This window comes from Bemisia tabaci, chromosome 3, assembly GCF_918797505.1.
Source record: "Bemisia tabaci chromosome 3, PGI_BMITA_v3".
Taxonomy (NCBI): domain Eukaryota; kingdom Metazoa; phylum Arthropoda; class Insecta; order Hemiptera; family Aleyrodidae; genus Bemisia; species Bemisia tabaci.
Window position 1 is genome coordinate 385,624 of NC_092795.1, and position 15,441 is coordinate 401,064.

A 15,441-nucleotide genomic window follows, 5' to 3' on the forward strand; every position below is an offset into this window, starting at 1 on the left:
CGAAGTTCCGTGAAATTTTGCTGGTAGTGTTGACAGGGCTTTCGCAGAAAATGTATCCAACACGAGTAGGTAAACGCGTCTTATGCATATGCACCCCTATCCCTCCGGCACGTTCACTTGATGGTTTTTATTGATGTTTCAAAACGAATGAGAAGGGGGCGGCAAAATACAGGCGGCCCATGGGCGGCAAGTAGGTAAATCCGGCCCTGGTTCGTGAGTTTAACCGTCAAAAAAGGAGAAAAGCAGTTTAAATCAACCTGTTCAAATATAGTCAGAGATCTAAAATATGAAAGAATTTCATTAATCAATCACATTATTAATTAATCTATGATTTAAAATTTGTAGAATTTTAAATTTCCCACATTTTTTTCTCATAAAATCATTTCTGGTGCTTAAGTCTTTTTGAAAAAGACTGTTTTAATTTCGTCCTAATGGTTCACGCTCATATATCATGAATCAGTATGAAGATCTTTTAGAAAACCAAGTTCCTACGCCACAAATGAACGGAGATATCGCTCATCGAGAAACACAGTGTATGACATCATCCAACCGGTTTCTTCAAGCTTGATTTCATCAATCGATGGCACACAAATTTGCACTGTACTGGTTGCTAAACGGGAAACGCGTGATATGCACTACCGACACTACCGGGGCGGATGATGACAAACGCAGTGTTTCTAGATGGACAACACCTCCCTTGATACTGGTCGTAAAGATAAACAGTTGGACACATCTTATTGATTTTTGTAGATGGATACGCTTCAATCGTCAAATCACGACAATGCGAACAGCGCAACTGACCCATTCAGCGGTCATATTCCCCGTGCTTGTACTTCCGTTTCAACATGGAACCGCACCATTGCGGTTCTGTGATCCATGATGCAAAACCGCAGGAGTACGGTCCTACATAGCCATTTTGGTTCTCCACTTAAACACTCATCTTTAAAAAAAAAAAATTAAAAAAAAAAAATAAAAATTACCGCACGTTTAGGTTACTTTGTCTTCTACTTCGCATATAATAAGAAAACATTTCGGTTATTTTTCCTTACTGCATGTGTCGGTTTGTGTTGACTTTGGCAACAACACAAACGTTTAAAATTCAAACTTCGACTTTGTGTCAAACTTTTACGTCACCTCGATGGCGTGGACCAACTAAACCATCAAATATTTCTTAGAGTTTAGATATAAGTACATATTCTGTTTGGTAAGGTTTAAGCTCAACTCTCGCCAAATATGAAAGAGGAAAAACGCACGAAGGAAGAAAAGAGTGGGAGGAGATTTCGTGAAAAGATATCGAGACAGCTCCTACTCACTTGACCATCAAATTTTCCACTGAAGGATGGGGTGTTTAACAGAAGACTATTAAATATGAGAGAGGCACCGATCGGGATGTTCTATCTGCGATTCGCAGTAACGTATGTCGTTATTATTATCATACACGCCATAAATTTCAAAGGCGAGATTGAAACGTAAGGTGAAAACTTCCGTTGAGAAAAAGATAAAAAGGGAGACCGCGGCGCATTTATTTACAAGCGGCTCGGCACTCGACCCGAGAAAAACCACGATACAGACCGGCGCGGCCGGCGGGTGTATTTATCACAGTCTCAAAAGCTAAAATGCACAGGTCTTAAGCCCTTGATGCTGGAACATTGAAAATAAAAAATGAGGCTGTGTACTACGGCCCTGTTTAAGAGTTGGCCCTTAATCCTCGTGATAAAATAGGTTCAGCTTAAAGGATAAAGAGGCAGGGGAGAGTGGCTGAGGATGAGACGACTTGTGATAGCGGCACTTTGTACCGCTAACTTACTGCGGTTAGCTCCCGTTAGCAATATGATCTCTCTCCTCAGAAAACCACGTGGAATGAGCGTTGGACGTAATACAACTGGACAACGTTTATTTAACGGAATCAAGGGCGTTTTAATGTTGCTGGGATTGGGACACTTCTACATGTTTCTGTGGGGGGGGGGGGGGGGGGGGCTTCATTTGTCACGAAAATTATATTGGGACACTTTAAAGTATCGTAAAAGACTTATAATTTAAAGTCAAACATGTTTAACAAATCCTTCAACCTTTGCGACAGGGGTCCCGGTCCCCTCATTTCCCTCAAAGCTTTATTGAAAGAATTAAATCTCAGAAAGAGCTATTTGTTTTCCAGACTGTTTGGCACACACACACACACCCTCACCACCACACACACACAACTGAAGATGGATTTCTTAAAATTAGCAAAAATCACGTGAGCATTGATTGTAACTTAAATGTATTTCTTTACATTATACACTCATAGATTCGAAAAACTTAGCTTTGCGGCCATTGGCCCATCATCAGCTCGGACACCCACTGTAAAAAGAAACTGAGCAACATTTTATGATAACATGCACGTAATTATAACAAGGGAAAAAGGAAAAGATACAATTTAGGTTACAGAATCTAAATAAACTGTAATACATCAACTTTTGTTTTCCCGCATTTTACCGTAATTTTTACTTCCACTCGAGTTATTTATCAGCGATTGAGTAGATATAGGTATATGTGGTCTGTGGACCGATCTTGCACCTTCTCAAAAACTGAAAAAGTGTAGTGTGAAAAATTTACCTTTGGTATAATTCTAATAACACACGTGTTTTATCTTTTTTCTATTAATTTGAAGTGTACGGATTTCGAGGGTTCCGAGATTATCGTATTCAAGGCAAAATGATAGTTTGTCAGTTGACAACAAGTCATCAGACTTTCTTTAAGAAATTTATTCATTCGGGTTCATTGAATTATTTTAACGAAACGTACAAAAATTCAATTTCTAATTTTATAAAACGTTAAAATATATAAACTTCGAAGGATTCTGCCTTTTTCTATTTCACTCGAGGGGAAGTGTCCCCTCCCGGACTCTCTTCCCCACCCGGTGACTGACGCTGCGCTGTGCTGAACGGTTCAGCCTGAACCTTTCCCCTACGTCTGACCGTTCCCCACTCCTCTGTCAATCGAACCATATGCCACCGCTTACGTATTGTCGCTCGCCCACCCAGGTACCTAGCGGCCAGCGGTGAGTTGATGATAACTCTCGCTCATGCTCCTACGCAGCTACGCATTGATTACGCCAGCTAATTACTTTCGAATAATTAGAATTTCTTCGATAATAGTTTTCTTTATTTATTCGACTGTATTTTTTTCTCCGTTCTACTGTGATTTCCTTGGTTCTCTACTGTGTTTTTCCTAAATCTCTTCGGTTGCATGGACCTGACATTGAGATCATATGAATCTCTTAAAACTTGAGGTCCAGCTGCCGAAATTCAGGTCAGAAATCTGAAACCTTCGGTATGCACCGAGTACTTCAGATGTGTGACCTGAAACCTTCGGTATATACCGAACTACTTCAATTGTCTGACCCGAACTTCGGCAGATGGACCTTAACTTTTCGGATGCGTGATCCGAAAACTTCAGAGATCCATATGATCTCAGCTTCGGGTTCCATGCACAAATTTTTTTCTCCGTGTTTCCTTTTAGGGGACGCAACTAAAATTTCAGTAAATTTTTTTCAGAAAAGTAAAAAAAGTAAAAAAAAAAAAAAAAAAAAAAAAAAAAAAAAAAAAAAGTGGCTAACGTGGTTCCTCACCTTCTCGTGGTGTTGGCTGTTTTTACTAAGTGGGAACCGTCCATTTTAAGATATAGTCTATCTTTGCCCTGCCATTATTATTCTACAAGTTAATTGTGGAATGAGAATTTCATAATGTTTTCTATGAAATCTTCAAAATATAGTGATAAAAAATTTGCAACTACCACAAAATCGGCTCGCGAAGCGAGCCGAATGTCACTCGCGTAGCGAGTGACCGGGGGTCCAGGGGGCGTAGCCCCCGGCTAGGCGTGACGGGCGCGCGAAGCGCGCCCAGAACGGCTAGTAAAACGTTAAAATTAGAATAAAGGGACAAAACATTGGAACATACCCATGTGAGCCGAAAAGCAGGTATGACAGGACCTGATGTTATTGAGCTAAGGCGCGTGGATGCGACTATTCGTGCTCGACGGATCTCCGTGTTGCATACGCAAAACATTGAAGGCGGACTAGTTTTCTCAGGGTGCGGAATCTTACATGCGGAATTAGAGGTATTTATACTACTAAGAACCATATGCAAATGAATGACATCAAAAGGAACTATGTAGCAGCACGCACACCCTGTGAAAATGATTTCTTCTAATTTCATTAATTTTTACATTGTAGTTGTTTTTAGCATAAATACGACCAATTGTGAGTCCAATCTCCCAAGTGCGCCTCACTCCTTGAAACAAAGGCTGTGGGGTAAGACTTGTGCTGTAGCTGTGTCATTAACTTGCCTGTTATATATAGCGAGTGTTCATTATTCAGCTTGATGATGGGCTAATGTCTCAAAACGCTTCCTTTTTCGATCTGTACATCCGATAAATAAATTAATTTTTTTACAGCAAGCCTGACCCCCTAAATTTTCATTTTTTGCTAAAGTTCGTTCTACCATTCTACCGAACCAAGTTTCACGATTTAAGCGGCTATTGAGTCGCTAAATGAGCCCGTTTTATTCACTTGGAGATATGACCAACATTTTCGATTTTACTTGATACAATAATATGTGAATCATTCTACTTAAACGGTGCAAATGTTCATTTATAGCCAGTTTGTTCCAAAAGATCTACCGGGCCAATTTCCATGATTTTTGCGACAGTCAATAGAAGTAGTCCCGGAATGAGCCCCTCCCCCCCATTTAGACTAACTCACAGGGATCCGCTAGGCGCCCACTGAAGGTTGGTTCGAACAGCGGCCAAGGGGCAGTCTCTGGCCTGCCATGTGAGCTCTTGTGAGTTAATATACAAACAGAACAGGATTATCTGGGGACATCTCTTACTAAAAGCCTCAAAAATCACAAAAATCGGCCCGGGAGATCTTCAAAGAAACTGTGAAAAATATAAACATTTACTGTTTTTATTTATTTTAATCAGAATAACAGAGGCAAGAATGGAGAACCAGAGATTATTGAAGTATAATTATTACAAGATCAGATAGGTTTTATTTTACATTTTTCAAAGGTGTACACAGCTAAGCTGTGCGCCCCATGTAAGGTCTAAAAATTTATACTCCATCGGCTGATCATTCCCGATCAGTAATCAGTGGTCAAAACTGGCAGGACATACAGCTCCGCCACAACTCGGACGATTACCACTTTCTGGGTCTTCACTGTAACTACTCGCATACGACCGTCAGCTCCACGTGTAGCTTTTTGACTTTTCTTCAGCTCCAAAACATCGGCGATGTCAATAACAAAGGCATGGCACGAGAGCGTTGTGGACAGGGCTCATGAGTTGAAGCACCGCACAAACGGCACCAGGCGCGGCTTCGTTGCCGCTGACGTCACTGGCGCTTTATTTTTCTCATTAACTCTTATGGCCAGAGAATTAACGAGCACACCCCATCTTTCCACTTGCACATAGTTCCTTTTGGCATAAATACGTCCAAATATAAGTCTGGTTAAGACGATGATGTCTGAGGACGGAGATGATTGGTGTTAAAAACTAAAAAAGACAAAAGGATGATATGGACAGGATGCTAAGTTATGAAAGGGGGGGGGGATTCCTGATTGACGATTGAAGGTGGGCGATGAAGAGGGCGACGTGGAAAGCGAGGAGGGATGAAAAGGGGTGGCACCGCAAGGTTTGACGTGGTACGCGTGATGCGGTGCGGTGGAAGCAAAACGTGGTGCATGTCGTCGAGCGGAGCGGCCGCGGGCCTGGATTATGCTTCGGGGGGGGGGGGGGGGGGGCGGCGCGTTGTAAAAGTGGTGCGGGAACGGGAACGGGCGGCTGTTAACCTTAAATTGCTCTTAATTTGGGAGACGATGCGATGCGATGCCGTGCTCCGTCCTGCACTCATGCTCCGCTCTTAAATGTGCCTCTTCAAAGTTAAGGTTCCAGAGTTACGCTCTAATGATGTGCTCGTCTGTAATGAGGGATGAACCCCGCTCTCATTTGCTCATTCCCCGTCACTCATCTTTTTAAATTCATCGATTCGGGCTTCGGTCTCTATCATAGATGCGCCACTTCCCGCCCCCAGCCCCATCCTCATCCTCCCGCTAAAATACTTTTCATCGACCCGACCATCTCACTCACCTCTTCGTCCTCAATCTTCCTTCAGACAATCGTCACTTTAAAATGGCTCAGTTGCTCTGCTTATCGGGTGACTTCTTGACAAGGTGCGGTGCAAAGGACCCCGCACACTCCTTATAGAGTCCCTTCATACCCAGAGTTAAGACATCTCGATTATCAGCTGAAAAAATTAAAAATCGATCGTGGTGCACTTTCCCACAAGGAATGTGCGGGGTCTTTTAACCTCCCATAGCGTAAATTAAATTTGGATCTTGGAGTCCATGGGACACGAATCTATGTTGTAGCTTTCGTAAAAACAATTCTTATTTTTTCCCCTCAAAATGTCCAATTGTTGATGATAATTCTTTCAATAAACGATGCAGCGATGAAAATTTGCAAAATCATGCCAAGGAGGTAAGATCCAATTATAAAATAACCGTAAAAATGCAGTGTTGCAAATATGTAACATTATGCAACAAAAATTTGAGCATTCTGATGTTTCCTTTTCAAAATATCCCGTAAAACACGATTTGTGCCACGGAAATAAGTGCTATGCTGAGGAAAAACGCCGTAAAAGCATTCAAAGGTTACCAAATTTTCTTTAAAAAAATATATATTTTTGAAGGAAGTTATGAATCATTTTCCTTAAAATTTTCGTAGACACTTGAGATAAAATTCCGAACAAGAGCCTCGGAAAAATCCGAGGAAAAATATTCACAAATTTTCCCAAAAATTTGTGATTAGTCAAAGAAAATTTAGCGACGTCTGAAGGCTCATGAGATGTTCTTGCTCACCACAAGAGCGTATCTCGTTCCATCCTGAGCAACAATGCAAGACTGCGATAGCGCGCACGAGCACTTTAAATATTCACGCATAGGGTAGGTGGGGTGATTTTGGGGGTTATCTAGCAACGATGCGCATGCAGTTGCAGGGCCAGGGGTTCCTCGCATTCCATCTTCCATCTACGGAGCACTTTATTTTAATGCTCGGTTCAGGCTGAGGGGAGGAAAAAACCAAAAGAAAAATAGAGCGAGGGCGCAATCAATTATTCCTGGCTAGAGATCCACTCCCCGAGACCGCGTCCATCCGCCAATCACATTAGTCCCACATCATTACTTTAATCTCATCCTCAGTTTTCACAACATCAGCGTCGATGCCCAAATCCTCCTCCTTCTCTACCCTCCTCCTCCACCTCCTCCTCCTCATCATAATTTCCTTTTTTTCGGCTCGCCTACCTCAGACTCGTCTTTTTTCCGGCAGCTTTAGCCCCAAAAGATTTGCCCCGTCTTTCCAGAGGGCTTTTTCGTTGAAACCTCCTCCGGCTTCCTGAGCAAAAAACTTAGGTTGCAAAGACTGATCTCCGGTTCATATGGAACACCCAAGTCTACAGTCCTACGAACCGAACTTTGGTTCAGAAAATGTATACTTCCTGCTACGCAAAAAACTAAAAATCTCCAGCATGTTATTTTATTTTCGGGAAACATGAAATTCCCATTTTGTTCTATGCCGTTATGAAGAAGGTGAAAAGAGGGATCGCGGTTTGGGCTGAAATCGGGAAAATTTTGGATATTTGACATAAGGCGATACACATTTAACAGTAATAGTCGGGTTTTGCCGATACTCACATTGTTTGGCTCCAAAATAGGGGCCATGGCTCCGGAACCCAAAACAGCTGAAAATCCATGTTCTCCGCGGTTCCACCTCAGATTTCGACCTGGGCCCGAAGTTGACGGATCATGAGCTTCGAATATGGTGTTCGAGATAGGCGGGACACGTATCATACGAAAATATGATCAACCGTCACCTTTGAGCCCAGGTCGAAATCTGAGGTAGGACCGCGGAAAAGCAAATTTTCAGCAATTTTGGGCTCCGGAGCCATGTTTAGGCTACTGTTTCGGAGCCAAAAAATGTGAGTATCGACAAAACCCGACCGTTCCTGTAGAATGTGCATCGTCAACTGCCAACCATCCAAAAATTTCCTGATTCCGCGAAGGGGCCGATTTCTGCCAAAGTCGCAACCGCTCCTTTACGGAAATTAAGATAATATCTACAGTTCTTGAAGGTTACAATGAGCATGTGAATTTGTAAGGGTTGAAATTCCCGCTGAATAGACCCGTTGCAGACATCGACGCAGCAGAGGTTCTCAAAATCACCTGCATGATAGGGAGATTTTCAGCTCATGATTGTTTGACCTGAAACCTTGTTTTTTAACCTGAGCTTTCATAGAAATTTCTGAGTGTGTATATAAATTTCGGTGTATGTGAGAGGGACTCATTACGCAGTGTCCATAGAAAGTTCTGGAACATGCACCGCTGGATACCTACATCAGGGTTAAGGTTGTTTGAGAACACATGGTGACACGCAATTTTCCTTCGGAAGCACAACTCGAATGCAAACTAAAAAATTAGGAAATCAACTCTAAAAACTGAACACAGGATGCCTCCGTCCTGAACCTGACTGGCAAAAAATCAGTACTTCTACAAAACTTTTTCAGTACTTTCCTACAGAATTTGGGACTTTCTCATCAGAAAAATTCAGTAATTAATAAGTAGCTCTATGCGCAGAAATTTGCAAAACGTTGAAATTTACACGCGAATTGGGACAAAAGTGACGGACCCCTTGAAGTTTGAAGCTCATTAGTGGCCTGAAGATCAACTGGCTGCACAATCGCAATTTAGGTGGCAAATGCTACACGGAGAATCAACGCGTAAGGGATTGCATGCTTTCAAGACTGTCTTTTAAAACAAGGTGAGGTATGCCGCAAAAAATGCAGGATCTTTTTTCGGAATTTTTGTTCTTTTTCAATATTTCCGCACCGCCCCTAAAAAATCGGTATTATTTCCAGATTTTCTAGACCAGTAATCACCCTACGGACCTTGCTCAATGCAGTAGGAATTTGGCTAAGGAAAAGGTACTTCTTTCAGAGCTTTTTTTTATCTTGTAACACAGAGATACGATTGTTTTGTGTAAATACTGTATGGATCCCCAAAAAGAGTCTAGAGGAAACGGATTGTCACTCCTCTGGCGTAAAGGCATATCTGGATTTTCACGTGAAGCCTATCGTCCATAAAACTTTATGCTTTCCAGGGCAATGCGGAAAAAGAGAGAGGCTCTTGCTGAAAAAGAGAGAGGCTCTTGCGGAAAAAGAGAGAGGCTCTTGCGGAAAAAGAGAGAGGCTCTTGGGGAAAAAGAGAGAGGCTCTTGTGGCAAGAGAGAGCGACGCGAGGATATTACGGAGTGAGGATGTGATAAAACAAGGAGCGTGGCCGACGCGACGCGAAGACGGGCGCGCGGGCGAGCGCGGACGAGACGAGTGAGCGGGCAATGTGAATTATTCGGCGATATTCAAAATCTGGCGGCAGAACCATTAATTTTATGAATGCATTTCTCGCGGGTTCAGCCACATTGTTCGCCGAGGGTTCCGAGGCGTGTGCTGGGCTTGCCAGTGAGTTAAGTAAAATACAAGAGCTCCGTAATCAATCAACAACAGATCTAAGTGGTTTTTGTTATAAATAGTAACTTGGTGGGGGTATACATTATACACGGCCGAGATAGGGCTGACAATTTCTCTCGCTCTCCGCCGATATCATCCTTTTCTCCACTCCACCTAAACTTTTATTCTAAACACAAAAATCTACCTATTATGATTGTTGAGGCGTAACATTGAATTGATGCTACTTCTTCTTTTTTTGCATATTGAATTCCTCAAATCTTACATACTTGTTCATACTTCAAAAGATTTATTCTTCAGATATTATTCTTCGAGAGAATTATTTAATCGGTCAGTCGTCTTATTCCGTATCCATCGATTTATTTTGCTTTTCAGGGGTACGATTGGTTTAGCAGTATTGGTCCTCCACCACTTGCCTCTGGACAGTACGTAATTCACGCGTGAATCCGGAATTTTAACGGGAGACACTACACTACAATAGACAATAGACAATAGACAATAGACACTACAATAGGTGTTGCATCATAGACCGCAGGGCCGCTGCATAAAATGAGATGCTTGAAAAAATTCATTACGGTCAATTGTAAACATTTTTTGTAAAAAATAGATATTAAAGGATTGAGAGAACTGTGGTCAAGAGTGTTCAGATGCCTAATAGACTTTGACTGGCGAGGATAAAATTCTTGTCCTCCCCACTCAAACAAGACTGACGATTGATTTTCTTCCAGATTTCGTACTTAATGCAATGACTGGTCATTTTAATAATCCCTAATGAGGATTAATTTCCAAAGTTGGAAAACTGAAATTTACTCAAGGTTTGCAAAATTTCTTCTTGTGTCAAGGACATCCATAATTCCATGGACCTTCCTTGATCTCAATGTGAACTATGTCGACGGTAAAAGTCCGCAACTAGGTTTCCGACTTCGCAGACTTCCTGTCATACGTTAATTTTTAAATGGGAAACTCGTCAAAGTCATTCTAGAAACTTTCTTTTTTTTTCTTTTGCGCGCAAAGAAAACTCTGTAAAAACCTCAAAGATTGATATTGATTAGTCCTCTTTCAAAAAATAAAATAGGAGCGGAGATGTTTAAAAACCGCGAAGGAGAAACATCGTCCAGTAGTGTCATCGCCGCGTCGTCCCTTACGAAAAGGACTGTTGAAAGAACGACTTTAAATCCAGCCCTTAGTATCTGTCCTCGAAAATATGAAATAATGTATGAAATATTTTTTCTAAATGAAGAACATGAGAAAGGGGTATCTACCCAAGGAAAGGGGGTCACATAACAGCCACGAATAGGACGACTTAAGATGGGAAAGAAAGTTGCATAATTTGAAGTATATTTCAAAGTTGTATCTGGACGTGGGTTTTTCCTGGCGCGAGAGATGCGTCCGTTGCAGATAGGCGAAACGTGACTTGCGTCCTGGCCACGCCTCAGCCTCACCTGCTGAATCACTCACGAACGAGAGGTATGGCCAATTAGTTTCGATAATATATCTTCGCGGAGTCTAGCTCCTGATTAATTTGGTGTTCTGCCAATATTTCGTTGCCATTTATCTGAAAATACCTGCCACGGAAGTTACTTATGTCCCGAGTTTCTCAGCTCCGAAGACTCAATTCCGTGTTCCCCCGGAGCGAGCGAAGTTGGATATGTTCGATAGGGTTCTGCTGAGGCCGCGGTGTGTGTGAGGGAGGGTGTGTGCGTGTGCGTGAGCTTCCTACGATTAGGGGAAGGGGTAGCTAAGTTCGGAGCTCCAAAGAGAGCGTGGCGCCCTAAGATTTCGATAAGTCACTCTTGTAAAACCCATTTCTATACACGGTGGAGAATTTCCACGGTGGAGCTCCCAAACCGCCTATTTCGCTTGGCGACGTTGCAAACTTCCTGTCGTACCTACTTTATTTTTTAAAGGAAAACCACTCAACGCCGATTCTTCAAAATTTCCGTCATTTTTCTTCTCTATGCGAAAAAATGTCCTAGAAAACTTGAAGGAATGATTTATTTCTCCTTTCAGTGGGAAAAATAGAAGCGGAAAATTTTAAACTCCGCAAACGAGAAACGTGGTTTGAGAGTTTCACCGTCGATGTCTCGCACCATTTCCACGCATTTCTGTCAAACGGAACTTTGTGCATTATGACGTGAGCCCTGTTCAGCATACATTCTAATGGGTCTCAGGGCTCATGTCTTGATGCACATAGTTCTGTTTCCTAGAAATACGTCCATTTACAGGCACGTCCTGCTAATATTTTTTCTCGTGGGATTTCTTTTTGAAAAAAACAAGAATTCCCGCTGTCCTGGAGGGATTTTATTATTGCAACCAGTATTCCATTTAGAAAACGGGAACTCTCCTCCTCTCAAAAAGGAGTATAATGGGAATAATATTTAAAAGACGCTCTTACGCATGTTCTGAGAAATTTATGGTATAGGAAGATAATTTTTTGAAGCACACCTTTTTTGACTGTTCACGGAAAAGCTGACCTTCGTTTACGCCGAAAACTCGGAATTAACCTATGGTAAGAAGGTCATAGAGAACCGTTCTGCAAATATTTCGGGTCAAAAAAACACCCGGATTTATGGAAGCAAACCGGGTTGTGGTGGTTCGATGTCTCTGGTTCAAAAATCTTAATTTAAAAAAGATGAATGTAATCTGAAAATTTCTGGGTAAAAAATTGCCAAATCATAATCCAACTTCACTGATTTCACTGCATGACACAGAGCTCTAATCTCTCGCAATATATTCTTCTAGACGTAAATCGAGATTTCGATCAAGAACTCCAAGTATGATTTTTCGACCCGGTTAAAAAAAGAATCGCTTCACCCCAGTTTTTTCTCATTGGGCTAAGGCCCCTTTCTTCATGGAAATCACATTTAATTGTATGTGTGTATTAGTACGTGCACAGCTCATGGCATTAGTTCTTCGAACGCAATGGAACTTGTTTTGTTAAAGTAAAGGCAAAATTTGCTCACCTCTATACAATACTTTGTTAAATGTACTAGTTATTATCCTTAATTCAGGATTTGGGGTATCACCGATCTGTAAAAAAAAGAAGACATAGAGTTTAACCATTAAGTGAGAAGAATGTTTATGAGACAAAACATCTATCTGATGAAAGTTCAACCCATTTATAATATTAATAACAGTGTTCGAAACTCACGGGCGCCAACGCGCAAAATGCGCCTAAGAACTCGGTCATGGCGCCTAAAAAATGAACCCAATCGGAAATTTGACCTTGGGCAGATCGGAATAATATTGTGGCAACCTTAGCCAAATTGTGAGCATATTTCAACAGTAAGGTTGGCCTGAGAATCTTGGTACAATATACCATCAATACTGGATATATAACCTTAGGATTTTAATATTGCACCAATATTAGCAACATTAGAAATCCAAGGTCAGGTGGTGCTCGGTGATTCCAAGATTGTCACAATGTTGTCACAATATTGGTTATACAATATTGGTAAACTAATACTGTCGTAGAGTTATGTTTTCAATATTGCAGTAATATGTTAGTTTTAACATTGGCACATTATTAAAAAAAATATTGAACATAGGCTTCTGCTTATAATATTGACACAATATTAGGAAAACAAAATTGCTAAAATAATATCGAGACGATGTTATCTCTGTGATACTGCGGTATTGTTATTATGTTAACATTCAATTAACGTTAGGACAACAAACATAACAGGCTTCTGTTCGTAATATTGTCATAATATTGACACAATATTGGATATCAAAAACTGCTGAACTGATATTATGCTAACATTATTTTTACAACATTGTGGTAATATTCGCACTTTAACATTGTCACAAGATTAAGAAAATAAACATTTTAGGCTTCTGTTTCTAATATTGTCATAAGATTAACACAATATTGTGCGCGGCGAGCACAATTCGACCGCGTTTGCTATTTCCGCCACCAGGGCGCGCTCGCCGCGGATCTGCCGTTGCGGTCCCTTTAAGGGCAAATTAAAGGGCAAAAACTGCGACCTTTCGCTTTTTGACGTAATAGGCACATGATCCATAGGCGTCTAACCCATCTTGCCGATATTCTTAGGCCAAGGGCTCAAATGGAGCTCTTTGGCAACGGTCCGCGCGCGGCCGCCCCGTCAATGGGGCTGGTTCTCGTTTCGCCTGGGCAGTGCCCGTTACAAGTGGGAACTAAGGTGAATACTTCAGCCAGTGCAAGCAGCCAAAAAGAAGCTGACTGAGGAAGGTTCCTCGGCACTCCATTGTTCCGTATGCCTACATTAGGCACTGCGACGCTATGAAATTTCTTCCGCGAGGAGGGCAGGTAATACGGCGTTCTATCGCCTATATACCTTGCCTCAGAGGTAAGGTTGGAAATCCAAGCTTGTCTCAGAGGTAAAATAAATATCCTGCCAATACTATGGCAATATTTTAACATCAAGTCTATGGCAACATCATGATCACAATATCCGCTGAACAAGCTTGGAGCAATATTATTAACATAACGTTGTCACAATATTGAATATCCAAGTTTGTCTCGGAAGTAAAATAATGTCCCACCAATATTGTGGCAATATTGTCAGGATAGGCTTGGAGCAGTCTTACAAACCTAACCTTGGCACAATCTTTGGGCTCAAGCTTGTCCCAGAGGTAAAATAAATGTCCTGCTAACATTGTGGGAACATTAGCAAGATAAGCTTGGCAACTCTATTCAAATGTGAAAAAATGTCATACTAAGCTTGTACCAAGGTCAAATTTCCGATTGGGAAGGCTCTGCGCCATCGTGGCCCCTAAAATTGCCCTTCCCCCTCCCCCCAAAACAAAAAAGCCTAGTTTTTCTGTTTGGTAATTTGTCAAAATTTCCCCCAAGTAACAGCTGCCAGTTCTGTAACTAAAACATCTTGCGTCTAACTTGTCACTGAATGCGCCGTGATGCATAGGTAAAAAGTCAATTTGGCCCCTAAAAAATCTTCTCCAAGGTGAGTTTCGAACACTCAATGATTTGTAAATCGAGCATAAAAGTTAGATGACTTTATAAAAGGATGGAAAACCGTCTCAGCTTTAAAGCTGAGCAAAGTACAGTTTAAGTTACATTGAAATTGAAAACAAAGTTGAGTATCCTGAGAGAATCTTCAATACTATCCTTTGTTTTAAAAGCCCTAGTTGGCGGTTTTAAAACTATTTTAAAACTATATACCCAACTATAAGCTCATATCATGAAAGATAACTGTTCATGGAAAGTGAATTTAGCTGGTTCTATGCAGATGAATAGTTTTCCTATGATTTATGTTTAATGCTCAACTGTGCTACATACCTGGACCATGACTGAGATACCGACAATACCCTGCGATTTGTGCTGTGCCTCAGACATATTGTGATACAACTCGGCATTATACCCGTACAGTTGAATCTAAAACACAAAACCAAGAGCTTTAAACGTTTTGAAAAATTGGTTCCATCAGTAGTCATGTATCAAAAATTGGGTTGCTACGTTTTGATAAACGTTGTCCAGTTATTGTTTAGATGCGGCGAAGCTTATTGTTAGTGACGATTCCATTGAGACAGCTCATAATGTTTACGACGGAGTAATATATTTTGTCTTCTTCACTATATCAGAAAGTTCTAGGGGATGCTTCGGTAACTTTGTTTTCCACTCCCCGTATTGTATTACCACAAAATGTTGGTTACTCTTTCTTGTGTAGAGGTTTATTGGAGTATTCTCCCTCAAGTCGGCAACGTTGATATCGTCAGCGTGAAATTGGCCCAATTTAAAAAGTTAAGTGCCACGGCGTTTAAAATGAACAAGACTAAAAAAAATGAATTCCGTTATTATAGTGAAAGAAATAAAAGGACGTGAGATTCGGAGAGGGAGTTCTGCTAGGATTTTAAGGAGCAAGTGTCATGCGAGGAATGAAATGGAG

The 15,441-nt window shown here is 41.3% G+C and overlaps 1 protein-coding gene across 1 annotated transcript in view; it reads right to left on the reverse strand.

Moving 5' to 3' along the window:
- The window catches only part of CARPA (Carbonic anhydrase-related protein A), a 136,129-nt gene that overhangs the window by 20,376 nt on the left and 100,312 nt on the right, over positions 1 to 15,441 (reverse strand). The window contains exons 5-6 of the mRNA XM_072297627.1: positions 14,835 to 14,930; positions 12,517 to 12,583 (exon numbers count right to left, since the gene is read on the reverse strand). Coding sequence (XP_072153728.1) covers positions 12,517 to 12,583; positions 14,835 to 14,930 — 163 coding nt within the window. The remainder of the gene's footprint in view (positions 1 to 12,516; positions 12,584 to 14,834; positions 14,931 to 15,441) is intronic.